This window comes from Aotus nancymaae, unplaced genomic scaffold, assembly GCF_030222135.1.
Source record: "Aotus nancymaae isolate 86718 unplaced genomic scaffold, 86718_ANA_hifiasm-v0.15.2.pri h1tg000001l, whole genome shotgun sequence".
In the NCBI taxonomy this organism is placed as follows: Eukaryota; Metazoa; Chordata; class Mammalia; order Primates; family Aotidae; genus Aotus; species Aotus nancymaae.
Window position 1 is genome coordinate 14959645 of NW_026988412.1, and position 21477 is coordinate 14981121.

A 21477-nucleotide genomic window follows, 5' to 3' on the forward strand; every position below is an offset into this window, starting at 1 on the left:
CACATTTCTGGGTATTACTCCAGTGTGAATTACCTTATGTTTAGTAAAGGTTGAAGACTGGTTAAAGATTTGCCACATTCTTCACATTTGTAGGGCTTCTCTCCAGTATGAATTCTCTTATGGTTAGTAAGGATTGAAGACTGGTTAAAGGCTTTGCCACATTTTTTACATTTGTAGAGCTTCTCTCCAGCATGAATAATTTTATGTGTAGTAAGGGTTGAGAGTTGCTTAAAAGCTTTGCCACATCCTTCACATTTGTAGGGTTTCTTGCCAGTATCAATTATCTTATGTGTATTAAGGGTTGAGGATTGGCTAAAAGCTTTGCTACATGCTTCACATTTGAAGGGTTTCTCTCCAGTGTGAATCTTGTGTCTAGATAAGGTTGAGGACCATATAAATGCTTTGTCGCATTCTTCACATTTGTAGAGTTTCTCTCTAGTACGAATTCTCTTGTGTTTAGTAAGAGTTGAGAACCAGATAAATGCTTTGCCACATTCTTCACACTTATAAGGTTTCTCTCCACTATGAGTTATCCTATGAGTAGTAGGATTTGAGGCTTGATTAAAAGCTTTGCCACATTCTTCACATTTGTAGAGTTTCTCTCTAGCATGAATTATTTTTTGTGTAGGAAGGGTTGAGGTTGCTTAAAAGCTTTGCCAAAGTCTTCGCATTTGTAGGGTTTCTCTTCAGTTTGAATTTTTTTATGATTAGTAAAGGTTGAGGACCAATTAAAGGTTTTTCCACATTCTTTACATTTATAGGACTTCTTTCATGTATAAATGCTTTTATGCTGCATTTTGTGTGAAATTATGCAAAATGATTGGACACATTTTTTACATCTGAAAGATTTATTTCCAGTATGTCTGTTTGAATTTAAAAATTTATTAAAAACTTTCAGATACTTATCACATTGAAATACTATGCTCTGGGTAGTTGTGAAATACTGGTTAAGTCCATTATAACCTTCTTTGTCCACCTGACACTCATCTACACATTTACAGCCTTTTTTAAACTGTAAACTCTCATGTCCACATTTTTCATATCTTCTCAGTATTACTTTTTGAAAAGAATTTTCCATGCCCTGCTCTGGCCAAAGGTCTTCAGCAAAATGAGGACATATAACTGAAAAATAAATAAATAAAAATAATAAATTACTCCACTTGCTAAAGTCACATGGATATAGTTTAAAAATCTTACCTATAATATTATACAAACTACATAATCAAAATGGCATTGCAAAATACCACAGGCCCTAATTCTTTCATAGACATATAAGTGTAACAGAAACATACAGACCCAAATACCTCTATGGAAAATTTATAAATGAGTTAATTCTGTGCAGTGTCCCCAGTGAACACAACACAAAAAAACACATAAAAGAAAAATAAAAGTCTGTTAAATTTATCCAACACAGCTTTTCCTGCTTCCCACTATAACATAGTGCCTTTAGAAGTAAATCATCAGCTCTTGGTTTCTGTTTTAAAATAAAATACTGGCACATTCACTGTTATTTCTGGCTTTAGGGGCTTTTTCTGACACTGGTTTCTATCTCTCATGACATAAAGTACTGAAAGAAATGGTGGTATATTTTGAAATGAGAGTTTGAATCTGCTGAGACCAAAGAAAAACCTTACAGCAGCAGAGAGACAGCAGAGCTACAGACCGGGAACCGAATGGCAAGTGATTACTGACTCCTACAGAGTAACATTAGTAAACTCTCTTAAATAAAAAACACAGCTTCTTCTCTGAGGGAAAAAAAAAAAATGGAGGATGCCATTGCGGCGGGGGGCCCTGGGATGAGGAACAGTGGTGGTTTCTGAGGATGTTTGGGCAGCAGCATCAGAGCCAGTGTCTCAGCCTTGGACAGGTCTGGGGCCCGGTCTGCGGTTGGGCCACAGAGCTTATGGAGGCAAGGCCAAAGATAAGGCGTGGATGCCCGTCACCAATCTGGGCAGCCTGGTTAAGAACATGAAGATCAAGTCCCTGAAGATCTGTCTCTTCTCCATGCCTATCAAGGAATCTGAGATCACTGACTTTTTCCTGGGGGCCTGTCTCAAGAATGAGGATTTGAAGACTATGCGGTGCATAAGCAGACCCGTGTCAGCCAGCGCACCAGGTGTAAAGTGTTTGTTTCCATCGGGGACTACAACGGCCACATTGGTCTGGGTATTTAGTGGTCCATTGTCCTGGCCAAGGTCTCCATTGTCCCTGTGTGCAGAGGCTACTGGGAAACAAGATCAGTAAGCTCCACACTATTTCTCACAAGGTTAAAGACCACTGTGGTTCTGTGCTGGTGAGCCTCATCCCTGTGCCCAGGGCCACATGCGCCTGTGCCCAAGAAGCTGCTCATGATGGCAGGTATTGATGACTGCTACACCTCACCCCGGGGCTGCACTGCCACCCTGGACAACTTCACCAAGGCCACCTTTGATGCCATCTCTATGAACTACAGCTACCTGACACTCAATCTCCAGAAGGAGGCTGTATTCACCAAGTCTCCCTATCAGAAATGCACTGACCACCTCGACAAGGCCTACACCAGATTCTCTGTGCAGAGGACCCAGGCTCCAGCAGCTACAACACAGGATTTCATACAAGAAAAATAAATGAAATAAGCCTGTAAAAAGAAATAAATAAAACTAAACACAAAATTTTAGAGTACATGTATAAGAAACTCCCATAATCACCAGTCAAGACAATTGTTTTCAGACTGCCAGAAAAAAGCTACATTATAAAGATTTTGACAAGTAACATTTTTTAATGTCCAAATCTAAATCAAAGATCATAATATATACAAAATAGGGCAACATAATCCCACCAAAAATATAAAATTTTCTGAATAAAACATAAAAAAGTATACATTAATTTAAATAATTGTTAATAAATTGAAAAATACTGATTTAAATACAGAGACAAATATGGAAAATCAGAAAAATGAGGATGAAAATAAAATTATGTAAGATTACAAAATATTAGAAATTCTGGAGAAAAAAATACAAAAAAAAAAGATTAACAGATCCTAAAAGAAAAAAAAAAGGTAAAAATAAAGAAGTTTAACAAACTAGGAACACAAAAAGATATTTATAACAAACACATATATAAGCACAATTTCAAAAGCCACAGACAAAATGATTATCTTTGGAGCTGAATATAAAAGTGATGTCCCAAATCAGGCATGGTGGCTCACTCCTGGAGTCCAGGCACTTTGGAAGGCTGAGGTGGGCAGGTTACCTGACATCAGGAGTTTGAGACCAGCCTGACCAACATGGTGAAACCTAGTCTCTATTAAAACTACAAAACTTAGCTGGGTATGCTGGCATGTGCCTACAATCCCAGCTACTCAGGAGGCTGAGGCTGAAGAACCACTTGAACCCAGGAGGTGGAGGTTGCAGTGAGCTAAGGTCACACCACTATATTCCAGTCTGGCTAAGGAGTAGAGTGAGACTCTGTCTCCAAAAAAAAAAAAAAGAAGAAGAAGAAGAAGAACAAAAGTGATGTTCCATTTACAAATACAGTCTTATGAGATATAATCATAACTGTTAACAAAAATTTTGCAGGCAATAAGGAAACTGTGTGATGCAGTCATGAAAAAAGCTGTGAAAAAAATAGCTTCAATTAAGTGGGAATAATATCATCAGTGAATCTGTCCTGCAAAATAAAATAATAAAAACCTTTCAAAGTAACCAAATTCTATAAAAGTATATTGTAACTACATAGCCCCTACATATAAAACATGCTGAAAACAGTTCCTTCTACTGAAAATAACATGATTTTTTAAAAACACATGATCATATAAAAATACATTATTTTCTGGGAAAAATATGCAAATACTCAAAAGTAGAATTTCATAGCATTATTTCAGTAGTGTAGAAAACGTTCACAATAGCAAAGACTTGGAACCAACCCAAATGCTCATCAATGATAGACTGAATTAAGAAAATGTGGCACATATATACCATAGAATACTATGTGCAGCCATAAGAAAGGATGAGTTCATGTCCCTTGCAGGGACGTGAATAAAGCTGGAAGCCATCATTCTCAGCAAACTGTCACAAGAACAGAGAACCAAACACTGCATGTTCTCACTCATAAGTAGGTGTTGAACAATAAGAACACATGGACGTAGGGAGGAAAACATCACACACCAGGGCCTGCTAGAGGGTTGGAGGCTAGGGGAGGGATAGCAACAAGTGGAGGAATGGGGAGAGATAGCATTAGAGGAAATACCTAATGTACATGACAGGGTGATGAATGTGGCAAACCACCAAAGCATGTGTATACCTACGTAACAAACCTTCAGGTTCTGCACATGTACCCCAGAAATTAAAGTATAATAATTTTTAAAAAAGAAAACATTTATACACACCTCCTTGGAAATGTAAGAAAAATAAAATTTTTGAAAAAGAGAAAAAAGAAAATAAAACATTTATAATTATTCTCTGAAATTTGAAGAATAAAAGCATAGAAATCAATATAAACACTTGTTAGTGAATATACAACACAAAAAGATATAATTAACAACATCAATGTCAAATTTGAGGGAAGATGCAATCATAAATAATTTTTATATGAACTTGTTTATGTTTTTACCAGATTAAAATATATTGTTATATCTTTTAGAGGTTATACATAATCCCCAGGTACCACAAAAATATTTGTAAAAATACACAAAGAAAATAAGTAAAAGCATATCAATAAAAACATCAGAGACACAAAGAAATAACAAAGATATCTCTTTGTCAAATAAATAAAAATACTTAATAAAATAAGTCCTTCTCTTTCAGAAAATTATTTAAATATATATAAAATTAACTTTTAAATTGAGACATACTTTCAATAAACAGATTTATTTAAAAATTTTAAAAGCCAAGATCCGTCTTGCTTTTCTACAAGAGGCAGTTGAAATCTAATGATAAAAAAAGACTCAAGTGGCAGAATGGAATTAGACATCCCATGCAAATACTAATCAAATGAGAGCAGAAACAGTCAAAATAATATTACACAAGGTACATCTTAAGTCAAAAAGTATGATATTTTATAAAATATAATTGAAATTGAAACTCCAAAGAAACAAAGAAGGACATCAAGAAACAACAGATTCACTCACTGGGAGCCTATGACGTGTGTGTGTGTGTGTGTATGTGTATGTGTCATTAGAGTTCCAAATATATAAAGCAAATTTATATATATAAAGCAACTATGTCCAAATATATAAAGCAAATTTATATATATATATCCTATATGTATATATATCCAAATATATATATACATACCCAAATATATAAAGCAAGTTTATGACAGAATCAAAGAATGACAGACTGAATAAAGAAAATATGGTACATCTGAATTCTAGTACTTGAGTTTTAGTTGAAAAAAAAAAAAGAAAAGAAAATGTGGTACATACACACCATGGAATATTATGTGCAGCCATAAAAAAGGATGAGTTCATGTCCTTTTCAGGGACATGAATAAAGTTGGAAACCATCATTCTCAGTGAGCTGACACAAGAACAGAAAAGCAAACACTGCATGTTCTCACTCATAAGTGGGTGTTGAACAATGAAAACATATATGCCCTATGTGAATGGAAGAAACACATAGAAAGCAATATAATTATAGCAAGGTATTTTAATACCACACTTTCTATAATAAAAATAAAACAAGAAAGAATGTTAATAAGGGAACAGACTACTTAAAGGCAGTATAAAAACAGTATTCCAAACAAAATTATGGAGAACACTCCTCAACATCAGAATACACACTCTTCTCAATAGCTCATACATATTCCTCTCTAGACCACATCTTAGGCCAAAAAGGAAGTCTTACCAAAATTTTTAAAAATAAAATTCAATGAACTACTTTCTATGACCAAAATGGAATGAGCGTATATACAATGATAAGAGAAAAAAACTGAAAAATTTATAAATATATACAAATTAAGCAACACACTCTTGAGTGTGCTCTTATACAAAGGTTGAAATAGTTCATATTGTGAAGAGGTCCATGCTGCTCCATGCAATCTCCAGATTTAATGCAATGTTTTTTCAAATTTCTCACTGCATTTTTGAAGAAACAGAAACAGCAACCCCAAAAATATAAAGAATCTGAAGAGGCAATAAAGTACCCAACAATCTTGAAAGAAGGGAAGGAAGGAAGGAAGAGAAGGAAGGGAAGGAAGGAAATGAAACGATGCCAGAGGCACTAAAGTTCTTGATTCAAAACACATTACAAAGCTACAGAATTAAAACAATTTGGTATAAATATAAATGTGAAAAAGTAGACTAATAAAATAGAATCTAGCATATATATATAAACTTTTACATATATGGTCATACAAGGAGTCATTTAGATGATCATAATTACTGCAGCATTGTTACTGTAAGCCAATAGGTAAAAGCAATGCAAATTTCTTTCAACAAATCATTCAGTAGATACAATTTGAAATATAAAAATTCTGGAAAATCACTCAGTATTCAAAAATCAGGAAATAGTCTACCAACTATAAAGATAAATCTTGTTGGCATTATGTAAAATGAAATAAGCCAGCCACAAAAAGACAGAGATTGTATGTGATACATGAAGCAGTTCACTCTTAGAAAAAAAGAACAGAGTGGTCTGTGCAAAGTGCCATAAAAGAGAAAAAAATGGGGCCAGGTGTGGTGGCACACACGTGTAATCCTTGCAGTCTGGGAAGCTAAGGCAGGTCGATCACCTAAGGTCAGGAGTTTGAAAGCAGCCTGGCCAACATGGTGAAAACCCATCTCTATTAAATACAAAAATTAACCATTCATGGTGATGAGCACCTGTAATCCCAGCTACTCAGAAGGCTGAGGTACAAGAATTGCTTGAACCTGAGAGGTGAAGGTTGCAGTAAGCTGAAATCATGCCATTGTACTCCAGGCTGGGTGACAGAGCAAGACTCAATCTAAAAAAAAAAAAAAAAGGTAGTTGGTTAATATTTATTAAGATTTAGCATTGCAAGATAAAAACATGTTAGCAATATGTTGCATGACAATGTCAAAATAATATGACTAAACTGAATATTTAAAAATATTTTGTGGTAAATTTTGTTAATTTTGTGCAAGTAACAATAAACAATAATACCTATAAAAGAGTTATGATAGTTTTAAAGTTATTCAAATCCAAAAGTGTTTCTCCTACACAAAAATCATACAGATTCACAAATAAATGAGATATTGAAATTACAAGAATTGCTGGGCATGGTGGCTCACGCCTGTAATTCCATCACTTTGGGAGGCTGAGGTGGGTGGATCACAAGGTCAGAAGTTCAAGACCAGCCTGGCCAACATAGTGAAACACCTCTTCAAAAAAAATATAAAAATTAGCCAGGCACAGTGGCATGCACCTGTAAGCCCTGCTACTCGGGAGGCTGAGGGAGGAGAATTGCTTGAACCTGGGAGGTGGAGGTTGCAGAGAGCCGAGATCACACCACTGCCTTCCAGCCTGGATGACAGAGCAAGAGTCTGTCTCAGGAAAAAAAAAATTCAGGAAATTACAAGAATTTTATGACTACTCATCTACACAGTATTAAAAAACTACTCACAACAAACCTGTACAACAAACATATAAACTATAAAAAAAAAATACAAGGAGGCAACAAACCACATTGCCATGTATGTACCTATGCAACAATCCTGCATGATCTGCATATGTGCCCCAGAACCTAAAGTACAATTAAAAAATAAAAGAAAAATAATACAAGGATAACACTTGTGCAGGCAAACAAACATAGAGATAATTCCGTTGCAAAAATATCTGGCTGATTCATATTTGAATCATATTTTTAAAAAATGGCTGATTCATATTTCATTTCGCTCCACACTGTCTTAAATTGTACAAACTCAAATATTGTCATGCATAATTATAATATCTACTAAAAAATAAAAACACAATTGACAGATGTGGAGTAGCATACCCTAAAATACATAACACCAGAATATAAAATTAAACTATGAAGTGTAAAACTTATTAGATTTCATCAAGTAGATCAATATATTAAGAAAATCTTAGAAAAAGAATATGGGGAAACATAATACAGAAGTTACTTGAAGATTAAAAAAATGAAAATTTTCCAAATTTTGATATAATTTTAAAAATACTTTTAACCAATATTACTTGATTTAAATTTGTTTCACTTTAAAAAAGATGAAAATAAAAAAATTTCCAAAATAAAAGGTGAGGGTGTTGTTCATCACCACTAGCGCAATTCTACAAAAAAAAAAAAAAAAAAAAAAAGTGCTACGTGGTAGCCAGACACCGTGGCTCATGCCTGTAATTCTACACTTTCAGGAGGTTAAGGCTGTCAGAACACTAGAGACCAAGAGTTTAAGATCAGGCTGAGTAATACAGTGAGACTCTTCAAATAAAAAAAGAAATGCTAAAATGAGTCAATTTTATTTAAAAATAAAATAATACTGGACAGCAGCATAAAACCATATATAAAATAAAGCTCTCTGTTAAATGTAAATACAGAAATATAAAACTCTTTACTATCATAATGATGATGCATAAAACCCTTAAAGCTCTTCTGCAGAATATTTAAAACAGAACAAAAATCTGCATAAGTATGTCAATACACAGTATAATTTTAATATTAATAACTGAAAAATAGGCATGTAATTTTTATAGTCAATTGAAATTGTCATGCGATTAAAATATATTGTTTTATTTTAAAATGTTACATGTAAACTCCATTGTTTTGTTTTTGTTTTCAGACAAAGTTTCACTCTTATTGCCCAGGTTGAAGTGCAATGGCAGATCTCAGCTCACTGCAGCCTCCACCTCCTGGGGTCAAGCAATTCTCCTGCCTCAGCCTCCCATGTAGCTGGGATTACAGGCATGCACCACCACACCTGCCTAATTTTATATTTGTAGTAGGGACGGGGTTTCACCATGTTGGTCGGGGTGGTCTTAAACTCCTGACCTCAGTTGATCCATGTGCCTTGGCCTTCCAAAGTGCTAGGATTACAAGTGTGAGTCACCGTGCCCAGCTGTAAACCTTACTTTTTAAGATGATATGGTTTGGCTGAGTCCCAACTCAAGTCTCATCTTTAATTCCCACATGTTCTGGGAGGGATGTTGTGGAAGGTAATTGAATCCTGGGGGCAGGTCTTTTCTGTGCTGTTATCATGACAGTGAATAAGTCTCATGAAATCTGATGGCTTTATAACAGAGTTTTTCTGCACAAGCTTTCTCTCTCTCATCTGCCACCATGTAAGTCACGCCTTTCACCTTCCACCATAATTGTGAAGTCTCCTCAGTCACATGAAACTATAAGTCCAATAAACCTCTTTCTTTTGTAAATTGCCCAGTCTAAGGTATGCATTTATCAGCAGTATGAAAATAGATTAATACAGAAGATGATTAGGAAGATAATATTTATAGAGACTATGCAAAACAAAATTTAAAAAATAATTGAAGCACATCACTACACAAATAAAATAAAATTTAAGGAAATAAAACAGTACATAAGAAAAAATATACCACCCAGGAACACATAAAACAATAAACTAGTAACTTTATTTTTTTTGACATTTTAATTAGAACAGAAATAAACTAAATATTTTATTTCTAAGCAAAAACAGAACTCCAGCATAAATCCTGTTTGTTTGAGAAAATTCACAATACATTTTAGAAATCTAATGGATATATTCAAAATGTTATCTAATAAATAACAAGGTCAGGTCTACTCCAAATCTAAGAATCTCATTTAAACATAAGGTGCCACACAACTACTAGGGCTGTTTTTTGTTGGTTATAAACAATACTTAATGTATAAACAATACAGTCATATGGCTTTAAACTCAGTTGCAGAGATCTACAATTTATTATTACTTTCAGTGTTAGAGCTAGAGGGTAATTTTTCAAAATTGGCACTCAACTCCACTTAGTTACCCGTCAACAAATACAGAACTGAACTGTTAGCCATAAGCACACAAGCACTTTACAAAAAGACTCAGGAAATTATGCAGGAGACAATGACATAGCTTAACCAGACTCTGAACGACACATTATTTTGATTCACACGTACAAAAAGAACAGTCATATCTGCATGACTTAAGGTTGTCTAAACACAACTGTTTTATGTTTTAGACCTCTTGAGTGTGCCAGTTTACCACATCAAGGAGGAATCAAGGGATGTGCTCCTTCTAAAGAACCAAGGGCAAGTGGGGTGGGGTAGCTGCAGGAACACCCTGGGCAGAAGAGCTGCCTCAGGTTTTTGTGGCAATGAAAACAACTTGTCGCAATTAAGCAATACTTAGGTTTTATCTAGACTGAAGTTCAAAACAAAGGAGAGAATTATTTCTTTCCTTGAGCTTTTTCCAAAGCAATATGCGCATCTCATAATCAAATCTTAAATAGTACAAAGAGATAATCAGTTATCTAAAAATTTAATTTACATACATGTTGGCCTGGATTAAAAAGAAAAAAGTTTCCATAAAGAGGAGACTTTAGTGCTGTATGACTCACATAACTAAAAACAAACCAGGAAGTTTTTATTAAAAGCTCAAGGATAAAACTGAACATTGGTTGGCTACTGAACTCCACATCTGACAATAATTACTGACAGTTTTAAAATGTATATCCAAAATATAACCTCAGGAGGACCAGGTTTATTTATCCAACAGAGCAGCTCAAAATGTTGAGAGGCATCATTTGTTTAGATGTGAGGGGTTTTTCTCAAAGTTCATTTATTTAGGAGGGGAAAGTGATTACAGAAAAATTCTTGAAATAAATTGTCAATGAGTTGCAGATTCTAACAATACTCCACATCATCTTAGATATTTAAGTGCATAATTTCATAGTTTAAACAAATTCTGTCAAAGAGCTATTCAATATACTTAATCACTTTAACTTTCCATGAAAACCAAATAAAAATCACATCTGAATGATTTACTTCCATGCTTTTTTATCTGATTGTATACATATAATGTATGACACATCCAAGTACAAGAGACAGTTATCTTCTCTGAGAGGTGCAAGAGTGTTCTTCCATGAATGCCCTCTAATAGTGAAACCAGCAATTTTTATATATGCATTCATGTGCAGATAGATGTACTTCAAAAAACAAAGCATCATCTCTTCATCCATTGTTAACTTAATGGTAAGAATCAGGGCCACCAGGCATCGGTGGAGCACCAGAAGTTCCTGAAGGCACTTCGAAAGGATTTTTGGGAGTAGCATAGAGTCCTGGTGTAGGATAAGATCCTGTAGGGGCAGGATATGGAGCTCGTGGTCCCCAGGCTCCTGGTGGAACAGTGTTCCATGGAACAGGTGGTGCTGTCCAGGGGCTTGGGGAGGAGGAAGAGCCAGATATGGTCCTGGAGATGGATATGGCATATTAGGGGTAGGATACTGTCCTCCTATTCCTGGTGCCCAAGGTCCAGAAGACATGGATCCCCATGGACCTAAAGGACCAGCTGCAGCTGGATGTGTGGGTGCACCATATGGTCTAGGTAGCTCTGGAAAGGGTATATTTGATGTAGGATATGGCCCTGTGGGGTCAGGGCCCAGCATAGTTGGGGCTGGATAAGGACCACCAGGTGGGGGGGTGTGATGGTCTGGAAGGAGGAAAGAGTGCTGAGGGTCCTGAAGTTGGTTCGGTGGGAGGCACGGAGGGATACATTCCCACTGGTGCTGGTCTAAAAGGCACAGTACAGGGTGTTGCACGTGGTGGGAGTCCAGATGGTACAGAAGGTGGAGCACTCAGATTATTCCAAGGGTCGGAGCCTGGACAGTCTTGAGGAGGTTGGCCAGGTTTTATATTGCTCACAGCAGAAGTTTTGGCAGGGGAGAGTTCAGGTAATGCATCTGCCAACAAAAATTATCAGACATTTTCCCAGCAAGATCCGAGACTGCAGTAGAGTCTAGAAGCAGTGATGGGTCTGAGGGACTGGGCCCTGAAGAAGCGGGCATACTCTGACTGACGGCAGCGAGAGCAGTAGTGGCAACAGCACCAGCAGGGCGTGGCTCCACCTGGCGCCCATAATTTTATTTTTAAGAAATAATTTTAAATATAAATTAATTAAACTACTTAATAAAAAGAAATGTAGGATGGGTTCACTGGTTCACACCTGTAATCCTAGCACTTTGAGAGGCCGAGGAGGGCAGACCACCAGAGGTCAGGAGTTCGAGACTGGCCTGGCCAACATGGTGAAACCCCTACTCTACTAAAAATACAAAAATTAGCTGGGCATGGTTGTGGGTGCCGGTAATCCCAGTTACTCAAGAGACCGAGGCAGGAGAATCACTTGACCCTGGGAGGCGGATGTTGCAGAGAGCCAAGATCGTAACATCGCACTCCAGCCTGGGTGACAAGAGCAAAACTTAGTCTCAAAAAAAAAAAAAGGAAATAAATAAATAAAGAATGAATGAAAAAGAAACATAATCTCAGGACTTTGGGAGGCTAAGGTGGGCTAATTACTGGATCTCAGAAGATTACAGGTGTAATGCTACATACTCATAACCCAGCTACCTGAGAGGCTGAAATGAAAGAATCTTCTGAGTTTGGAAGGTTGAGGCTGCCATGATCACAACACTGCAAATCAGCTTGGTTGACAGAGTGTGACTTCTCTCAAAAATAAATGAATGAACAAATAAATAAATAAAATTATTTTGGAGATCCAAGATGGCCGACTAGGAGGAAGTCGGGATTGCAGCTCTGAGAGAAGGCGCAGAGGGTGAGTGGACGCCGCATTTCCAGACGGATTTTTTACTGCCCACAGACCAGGAGATTCACAGGAGGAGGAGCCCCACGGGTCGCCAGCGCCGGTGGTTTGAGCGGCGAGGCCGCTAGAGCCCTGGGGCAGGGAGCAGCGGCTCGTTGTACAGAGAGAGAGCGACTGAGTCCCCTCTGAGCCAGCAAGGGGAGCTGAAGCAGGGATCCAAGCCAGGAGACTCCAGAGCAAGGGCGCGCCACGAATCTCAGAGCCGCTGCTTTGGCTGCTTTGGCTGATGCAGTGGCTCACAGGGCAGCGGATTTTTACTGCCCACAGACCAGGAGATTCACAGGTGGAAGAGCCCCACGGGTTGCCAGCGCCACTGGTTGGACTGGCGAGGACGCTCGGCCTGCACCTGGGGCAGGGAGGAGCAGCTCCTTGTGCAGAGTGAGCGAGACTGGGTCCCCACTGGGCCAGCAAGGGGAGCTGAGGCAGGGAGTCAAGCCAAGAGATTCCCTGGCAAAGAGGTAGCCACTGGAAACACGGCTGAACCTGGGACGGTCCAGCTCTGTGGAGGAGGGGCGACCCCCACCGGGAAACACCCTGCAGTTCCCAGGGCAATTTGCCGTAACCAAGACAACCCGCCACTACAGAGACTCCGTCACTACAGGGGCAGGCCAGCATAGCGGAAGCAGTTCTAACTACACTCATATAAACAGGACTGCAGGGAAGTTCACACGGAACCTGGGCGGAGCCCACAGCAGCTCAGCGAAGCCTCTGCAGGCTGAGTGTGACTAGGCTGCCACCTTGTGGGCAGGGAAAACAATTGCAAGCCAGCGGAAAATCATAAAGTCCTAACTCCTCAGGACAGAACACCTGGGGGGAAGAAAAGGGGGTTTATGAGTTCAGCTACTGCAGACTTAAAATTACCAAAATCAGAAAGACAGCAACTACAAAGTCGATAGGTGGATAAATCCACAAAGATGGGAAGAAACCAGCGCAAAAAGGATGAAAACACCCAAAACCGGAACACTTCTCCTCCTACAAGGGAGCACAACTCCTCACCAGCAAGGGAACAAGACTGGATGGAGAATGAGTGTGATGAAATGACAGAATCAGCTTTCAGAAAGTGGATAATAAGAAACTTCCGTGAGCTAAAAGAACATGTTCTATCCCAATGCAAAGAAACTAAGAACCTTGAAAAAAGACTTGATGAAATATTAATGAGAATGGACAACTTAGAGAGGAATATGAGCGAATTGATGGAGCTGAAAAACACAACACGAGAACTTCGTGAAGCATGCACAAGTTTCAACAGCCGAATTGACCAAGCAGAAGAAAGGATATCAGAGGTCGAAGATCAACTCAATGAAATAAAACGAGAAGGCAAGATTAGAGAAAACAGGGTAAAAAGAAATGAACAGAGTCAACAAGAAATATGGGACTATGTGAAAAGACCTAATCTACGTTTGATAGGTGTACCTGAATGTGACGAAGAGAATACATCCAAGCTGGAAAATACTCTTCAGGATATTATCCAGGAAAACTTCCCCAACCTAGCAAGGCAGGCCAATATTCAAGTTGAGGAAATACAGAGAACACCACAAAGATACTCCTCTAGAAGAGCAACCCCAAGGCACATAATCATCAGATTCAACAGGGTTGAAAAGAAGGAGAAAATACTAAGGGCAGCCAGAGAGAAAGGTCGGGTTACCCACAAAGGGAAGCCCATCAGACTCACAGCAGATCTCTCAGCAGAAACCCTACAGGCCAGAAGCGAGTGGGGGCTGATATTCAACATCCTTAAACAAAAGAACTTTCAACCCAGAATTTCATATCCAGCCAAACTAAGCTTCATAAGTGAAGGAAAAATAAAATCCTTTGTGAACAAGCAAGCACTCAGAGATTTCATCACCACGAGACCGGCTTTACAAGAGATCCTGAAGGAGGCACTACACATAGAAAAGAACAACCAGTACCAGCCACTCCAAAAATGCACAAAATGGTAAAGAGCATCAACACAATGAAGAATCTGCATCAACCAATGGGAAAAACAGCCAGCTGGCATCAAAATGACAGGATCAAATTCACACATAACAATATTAACCCTAAATGTAAACGGACTAAATGTCCCAATCAAAAGACACAGATTGGCAAATTGGATAAAAAGCCAAAACCCATCAGTGTGCTGTATCCAGGAAACCCACCTCACATGCAAGGATACACAAAGGCTCAAAATAAAGGGATGGACGAACATTTACCAAGCAAATGGAGAGCAAAAAAAAGCAGGAGTTGCAATTCTCATCTCTGATAAAATAGACTTTAAAGCAACAAAGATCAAAAGAGACAAAGAAGGACATTACATAATGGTAAAAGGATCAATGCAACAAGAAGAGCTAACGATCCTAAATATATATGCACCTAATACAGGAGCACCCAGATACATAAGGCAAGTTCTTAAAGACTTACAAACAGACCTAGACTCCCACACAATAATAGTGGGAGACTTCAACAAACCATTATCAATATTAGACAGATCAACGAAACAGAAAATTAACAAAGATATCCAGGACTTGAACTCAGACCTGGAACAAGCAAACCTAATAGATACGTACAGAACTCTCCACCCCAAATCTACAGAATATACATTCTTCTCAGAACCACATCACACCTACTCTAAAATTGACCACATAATTGGAAGTAAATCACTCCTCAGCAAATGGAAAAGAACGGAAACCATAACAAACAGTCTCTCAGACCACAGTGCAATCAAGTTAGAACTCAGAATTCAGAAGCCAACCCAGAACCGCACAGCCTCATGGAAATTGAACAACTTTCTCCTGAATGTTGACTGGATAAACACTGAAATGAAGGCAGAAATAAAGACATTCTTCGAAACCAGCGAGAACGAAGACACCACATACCAGAATCTCTGGGACACATTTAAAGCAGTTTCTAGAGGAAAATATATAGCAATAAGTGCCCACATGAGAAAAAAGGAGAGATCTAAAATTGACACCCTATCGTCAAAACTGAAAGAGCTAGAGGAGCAAGATCAAAAAAACTCAAAACTTAGCAGAAGACAAGAAATAACTAAGATCAAAGCAGAATTGAAGGAGATAGAGACACGAAAAGCCCTTAAAAAAATCAATAAATCCAGGAGCTGGTTTTTTGAAAAGATCAACAAAATAGACAGACCACTAGCCAGACTAATAAAAAAGAAAAGAGAGAACAACCAAATAGATGCAATAAAAAATGATAAAGGGGATATCACCACAGATTGCACAGAAATTCAAACCATCATCAGAGATTATTACAAACAACTCTATGCACATAAACTAGAAAACCTGGAAGAAATGGATAAATTCCTGGACAGTTGCCTCCTCCCAAGCCTAAACCAGGAAGAAGTCGAAACCCTGAATAGACCAATAACAAGGTCTGAAGTCGAGGCAGCAATTAAGAGCCTACCACCCAAAAAAAGCCCAGGCCCAGATGGGTTCACAGCCGAATTCTACCAGACATACAAAGAGGAATTGGTACCATTCCTACTGAAACTATTCCAAATAATCCAAAAAGAGGGAATCCTTCCCAAATCATTTTATGAGACCAACATCATCCTAATACCAAAACCCGGCAGAGACTCAACAAGAAAAGAAAACTACAGGCCAATATCCATGATGAACATAGATGCAAAAATCTTCAATAAAATACAGACAAGCCAATTGCACCAACACATCAAAAAGCTTATCCACCATGATCAAGTAGGATTCATCCCGGGGATGCAAGGCTGGTTCAATATACGCAAATCTATAAATGTAATTCACCACATAAACAGAACCAAAGGCAAAAACCACATGATTATCTCAATTGATGCAGAGAAGGCCTTTGACAAAATTCAACAGCCCTTCATGCTAAAAACTCTCAATAAACTAGGTATCGACGGAACGTACCTCAAAATAATAAAAGCTATTTATGACAAACCGATAGCCAATATCATACTGAATGGGCAAAAACTGGAAGCATTCCCTTTGAAATCTGGCACTAGTCAAGGATGCCCTCTCTCACCACTCCTATTCAATACAGTACGGGAAGTTCTAGCCAGAGCAATCAGACAAGAAAAAGAAATAAAGGGTATTCAATTAGGAAAGGAGGAAGTCAAATTGTCTCTATTTGCAGACGACATGATTGTATATCTAGAAGACCCTATCATCTCAGCCCAAAATCTCCTGAACCTGATAAGCAACTTCAGCAAAGTCTCAGGATACAAAATCAATGTGCAAAAATCACAAGCATTCCTATACACCAATAACAGACTTAAAGACAGCCAAATCAAGAACGAAATGCTATTCACAATTGCTACAAAGAGAATAAAATACCTAGGAATACAACTAACAAGGAACGTAAAGGACCTCTTCAAGGAGAACTACAAACCACTGCTCAATGAAATAAGAGAGGACACAAACAGATGGAGAAACATTCCATGTTCATGGTTAGGAAGAATTAATATCGTGAAAACGGCCATACTGCCCAAAGTAATTTACAGATTCAATGCTATACCCATCAAGCTACCAATGACCTTCTTCACAGAACTGGAAAAAACCACCTTAAACTTCATATGGAACCAAAAGAGAGCCCGCATAGCCAAGTCAATTCTAAGCAAAAAGAACAAAGCGGGAGGCATCACACTACCGGACATCAAACTCTACTACAAGGCTACAGTAATCAAAACAGCATGGTACTGGTACCAAAACAGAGATATAGACCAATGGAACAGAACAGAGGCATCAGAGGTGACACAACATATCTACAACCACCCGATCTTTGACAAACCTGATAAAAACAAGCAATGGGGAAAGGATTCCCTGTTCAATAAGTGGTGTTGGGAAAACTGGCTAGCCATATGCAGAAAGCAGAAATTCGACCCCTTCCTGACACCTTACACTAAAATTGACTCCAGATGGATTAAAGACTTAAACATAAGACCTAACACCATAAAAATACTAGAAGGAAACCTAGGCAAAACCATTCAGGACATAGGCGTAGGCAAGGACTTTATGACCAAAACACCAAAAGCATTGGCAACAAAAGCCAAAATAGACAAATGGGACCTAATCAAACTCCACAGCTTCTGCATGGCAAAAGAAACAGTCAATAGAGTGAATCGGCAACCAACAGAATGGGGAAAAATTTTTGCAGCCTACCCGTCTGACAAAGGGCTGATATCCAGAATTTACAACGAGCTAAAAATGATATACAAGAAAAAAACAAACAAGCCCATTCAAAAATAGGCGAAGGATATGAACAGATACTTTACAAAAGAAGACATACATGAGGCCAAGAAACATATGAAAAAATGCTCATCATCACTGGTCATTAGAGAAATGCAAATCAAAACTACATTGAGATACCATCTCATGCCAGTTAGAATGGCGATCATTAAAAAAACTGGAGACAACAGATGCTGGAGAGGATGTGGAGAAATAGGAACACTTTTACACTGTTTGTGGGAGTGTAAATTAGTTCAACCACTGTGGAAAACAGTGTGGCGATTCCTCAAGGACCTAGAAATAGAAATTTCATTTGACCCAGCAATCCCATTACTGGGCATATATCCAAAGGATTATAAATCGTTCTACTATAAGGACACATGCACATGAATGTTCATTGCAGCACAGTTTACAATAGCAAAGTCCTGGAACCAACCCAAATGCCCATCGATGACAGACTGGACAGGAAAAATGTGGCACATATACACCATGGAATATTATGCAGCCATAAAAAACGATGAGTTCACGTCCTTTGTAGGGACATGGATGAACCTGGAAACCATCATTCTCAGCAAACTGACACAAGAACACAAAATCAAACACCACATGTTCTCACTCATAGGTGGGTGTTGAACAAGGAGAACACATGGAGACATGTTGGGGGGGAGTGGGGGGGACAGCAGGGGTGTGGGGAGTTGGGGAGGGTTAGCATGGGGAGAAATGCCAGATATAGGTGAAGGGGAGGGAGGCAGCAAATCACACTGCCACATATGCACCTATGCAACAACCTTGCAGGTTTTTCACATGTACCCCAAAACCTAAAATGCAATAAATAAATAAATAAATAAATAAAAATAAATAAAAAATAAAAAAAAGAATAAAATTATTTTAAAAAATCATACAATTATTTAGTGGCTTAAGAAAAAAGCAAACGATATGCTTCCTACAAGACTCACTTAAGTACTGAGTCCACTAGACTAAACCACAGACTGAGAAAAAAACTGCATTTTATGAAAATAGTAGCTACAATAGGATACTAGATATAATATGCTTTAAGTCAAGTGCTAATGTGAGACAAACATTGATATTATATACTGGTAAAGTGAGTTGATTTACCACAAATCTATAACTATTATATCTATCTATCTATCTATCTATCTATCTATCTACCTATCTATCTATCTCTATCTGTATAACATCAGGGTTCCAAAATATATAAAGCAAATATTGACAAAAGTAAAGCAAGAAATACATAGCAACATAATAATTTTAGACATCAAGACACCATTTTCAACAATAAACAGAAAATTCAGATAAGAAAATCAATAAGAAAACAGAAAACCTAGATATTACAGACTGTATTAATTATTTTGCACATCGAGGAATACCTGAGAGTGGATAATTTATAAAGAAATCAAGTGTATTTGGCTCACAATTCAGCAGACTATACAAAAACTGTGTACCAGCATCTGCTTCTGGTGAGAGTGTCACCAAGCTTACAATAATGGTTGAAAGTGAAGAGTAAATGTACATATCACATAAGAGATAGAGCAAATATGAGGTGAAGAAGACAAGTTCTTCTAATAAACCAGCTTTCATTTGAATGAACGGAGTGTAAACATTTCAATTACCAAGAAGATAATGCCAAGCTATTTATGAGGACTTTGCCCCCATGACCCAAACATCTCTCATTAGATCCCACATTCAACATTAAGGATTACATTACAGCATAAGGTTTGGAGAACATGAACATGAAAACCATATTATAAACCAACATGGTTTAACCGACTCATACAAAACATTACAGTCAAAAGCAAGAGAATACAAAACAGTCTTCTTTGCACTTGGGTACTGTGTTAGGACACATACTAAGTCTTATTAAATATAGAAATGCCAGCTGGGTGGTGTAGCTCTTGCCTCCAATCCCAACATTAAGAGAGACTAAGGTGAAAGAATCACTTGGAGTTAAAAGTTTGAGGCCAGCCTGGTTAACATAGTGAGACACTATCCCTAAAACTAATCAAAGAATAGTCCCAGCTACTTGAGACACTGAGGTGGTAAGATCACTTGAGACCAATAGGTCGAGGCTGCAGTGAGCCAAAATCAGGCCAGTACACTCTGGCTGGGTGACAGAGTAAGATCACGTCTCCAAACAAAAACAACAAATATAACAACAACAACAAATAAATTTAAGAAGACCAAAGTGACCCGAGATTGTGCATTGCACTCCAGCCTCGGCAACAAGAGCAACACTCCACCTCAAATAAAACAAGAAGAAAAACAAGAAAATGAGCTAAGAAAGAATATATACAAGATAAGCTATAACCAATATTAGGGTCATATGTGTAAATATAAACATACACATACGTAAAATCTGATTGTGATAGACATGTGGCTCATTTATCTTTTAATTAAACCCAACATTCACTTAAAGTATACAAACAAAATTGCAAATTGTCTAAAATTCTAATACACAAAACCACAAACACAATAAACTGATATTAAGAAACTTACACTAAAAAGACACACTAATATAGAACTTCAAGACAATAATGAAAGAAATGTTTACTCATAAAATATAGTTGGCAACATTAATTTACATTAACCAATAATTTGTCTAGTTAACAGCAATGTTTGACATTAACTGCGTTCAGAGATGGCAGGCATTTTAAATTTAGTAATTTAAATTTAGTATCTATTGTATGGCAATAAAATTTCAAAGAAAATGCAGTACAACCATAAATAGGAGATGCTAGTGAGAACCTTTTACTACAGAAGCATTTAAAAGAAAATAGTGGGGGAGGCAGGGGGCGGATCCAAGATGGTCAAATAGGAACAGCTCTGGAGTGCAGTTCCCAGCAATAACAAAACAGAGGGTGAGTGATCACCACATTTCCAAATAAGTTATTACTGCCCACAGGCCAGGAGATTCCCAGGCTGAAAAGTGCCATGAGTTTCCAGCACGGCTGTTTCAGCCAGCGCAGTGGGTCTTTACACAAAAACTCACACAAATCTGGGTGGCCACTTCAACTGGCACCTGGAATGCCTGGGAGACAGAGCCGCCTATCCAACTGAAAAAAAGGGGTCTGAAACAGGGAGCTAGGTGATTTGGCTCACCAGGTCCCACCCCCAACAAAGACCAGAAATCTGAAATGCTCTGCATTGAGAGTTTTGAAGCAAGAGCAGCTGGACCAGGGACAGTCCAGCTCTGTGAGGGGAAGGGCATCCACCATCACTGAGGCAGTCCACCACTACTGAGGAAATCTGTCATTACTGAGGCAGTCTGCCATTACTGAGGCAGACCACCATTACCAAGGCAGTTCTAACTATACCTCTATAAACAAAACCACAAGGAAGTTCGCACAGCAGCTGGGCAGAGCCCACAACAGCTCAGCACCTCTGCTGGCAGACTGTGACTAGGCTACCTCCTTGCTGGGCTAGGCAGCTCTGAAAAAAGGCAGGAGCACATCAGGAACTTCTAAATAAAGCCCCACCTTCCCAGGACAGAGCACCTGGGAAAAAAGGCGATTA

General features: G+C 38.2%; 1 protein-coding gene and 1 pseudogene across 4 annotated transcripts in view; both read right to left on the minus strand.

The window, feature by feature from the left end:
* Window positions 1–593: 593 nt before the first annotated feature.
* Window positions 594–21477, minus strand: part of LOC135276061 (zinc finger protein 726-like) — a 51609-nt gene continuing 30725 nt past the window's right edge. For 2 of the 4 annotated variants that reach the window (XM_064379222.1, XM_064379179.1), the window contains exons 5-6: window positions 6851–6924; window positions 594–1122 (exon numbers count right to left, since the gene is read on the minus strand). In XM_064379222.1, coding sequence (XP_064235292.1) covers window positions 770–1122; window positions 6851–6924 — 427 coding nt within the window. In that variant the 3' untranslated portion in view covers window positions 594–769. Of the gene's footprint in view, window positions 1123–6802; window positions 6925–21477 lie in introns of all 4 variants that reach the window. The other 2 variants (XR_010343633.1, XM_064379264.1) reach the window with 1 other exon arrangement.
* Window positions 11119–11838, minus strand: LOC105723308 (MAPK-interacting and spindle-stabilizing protein-like; annotated as a pseudogene).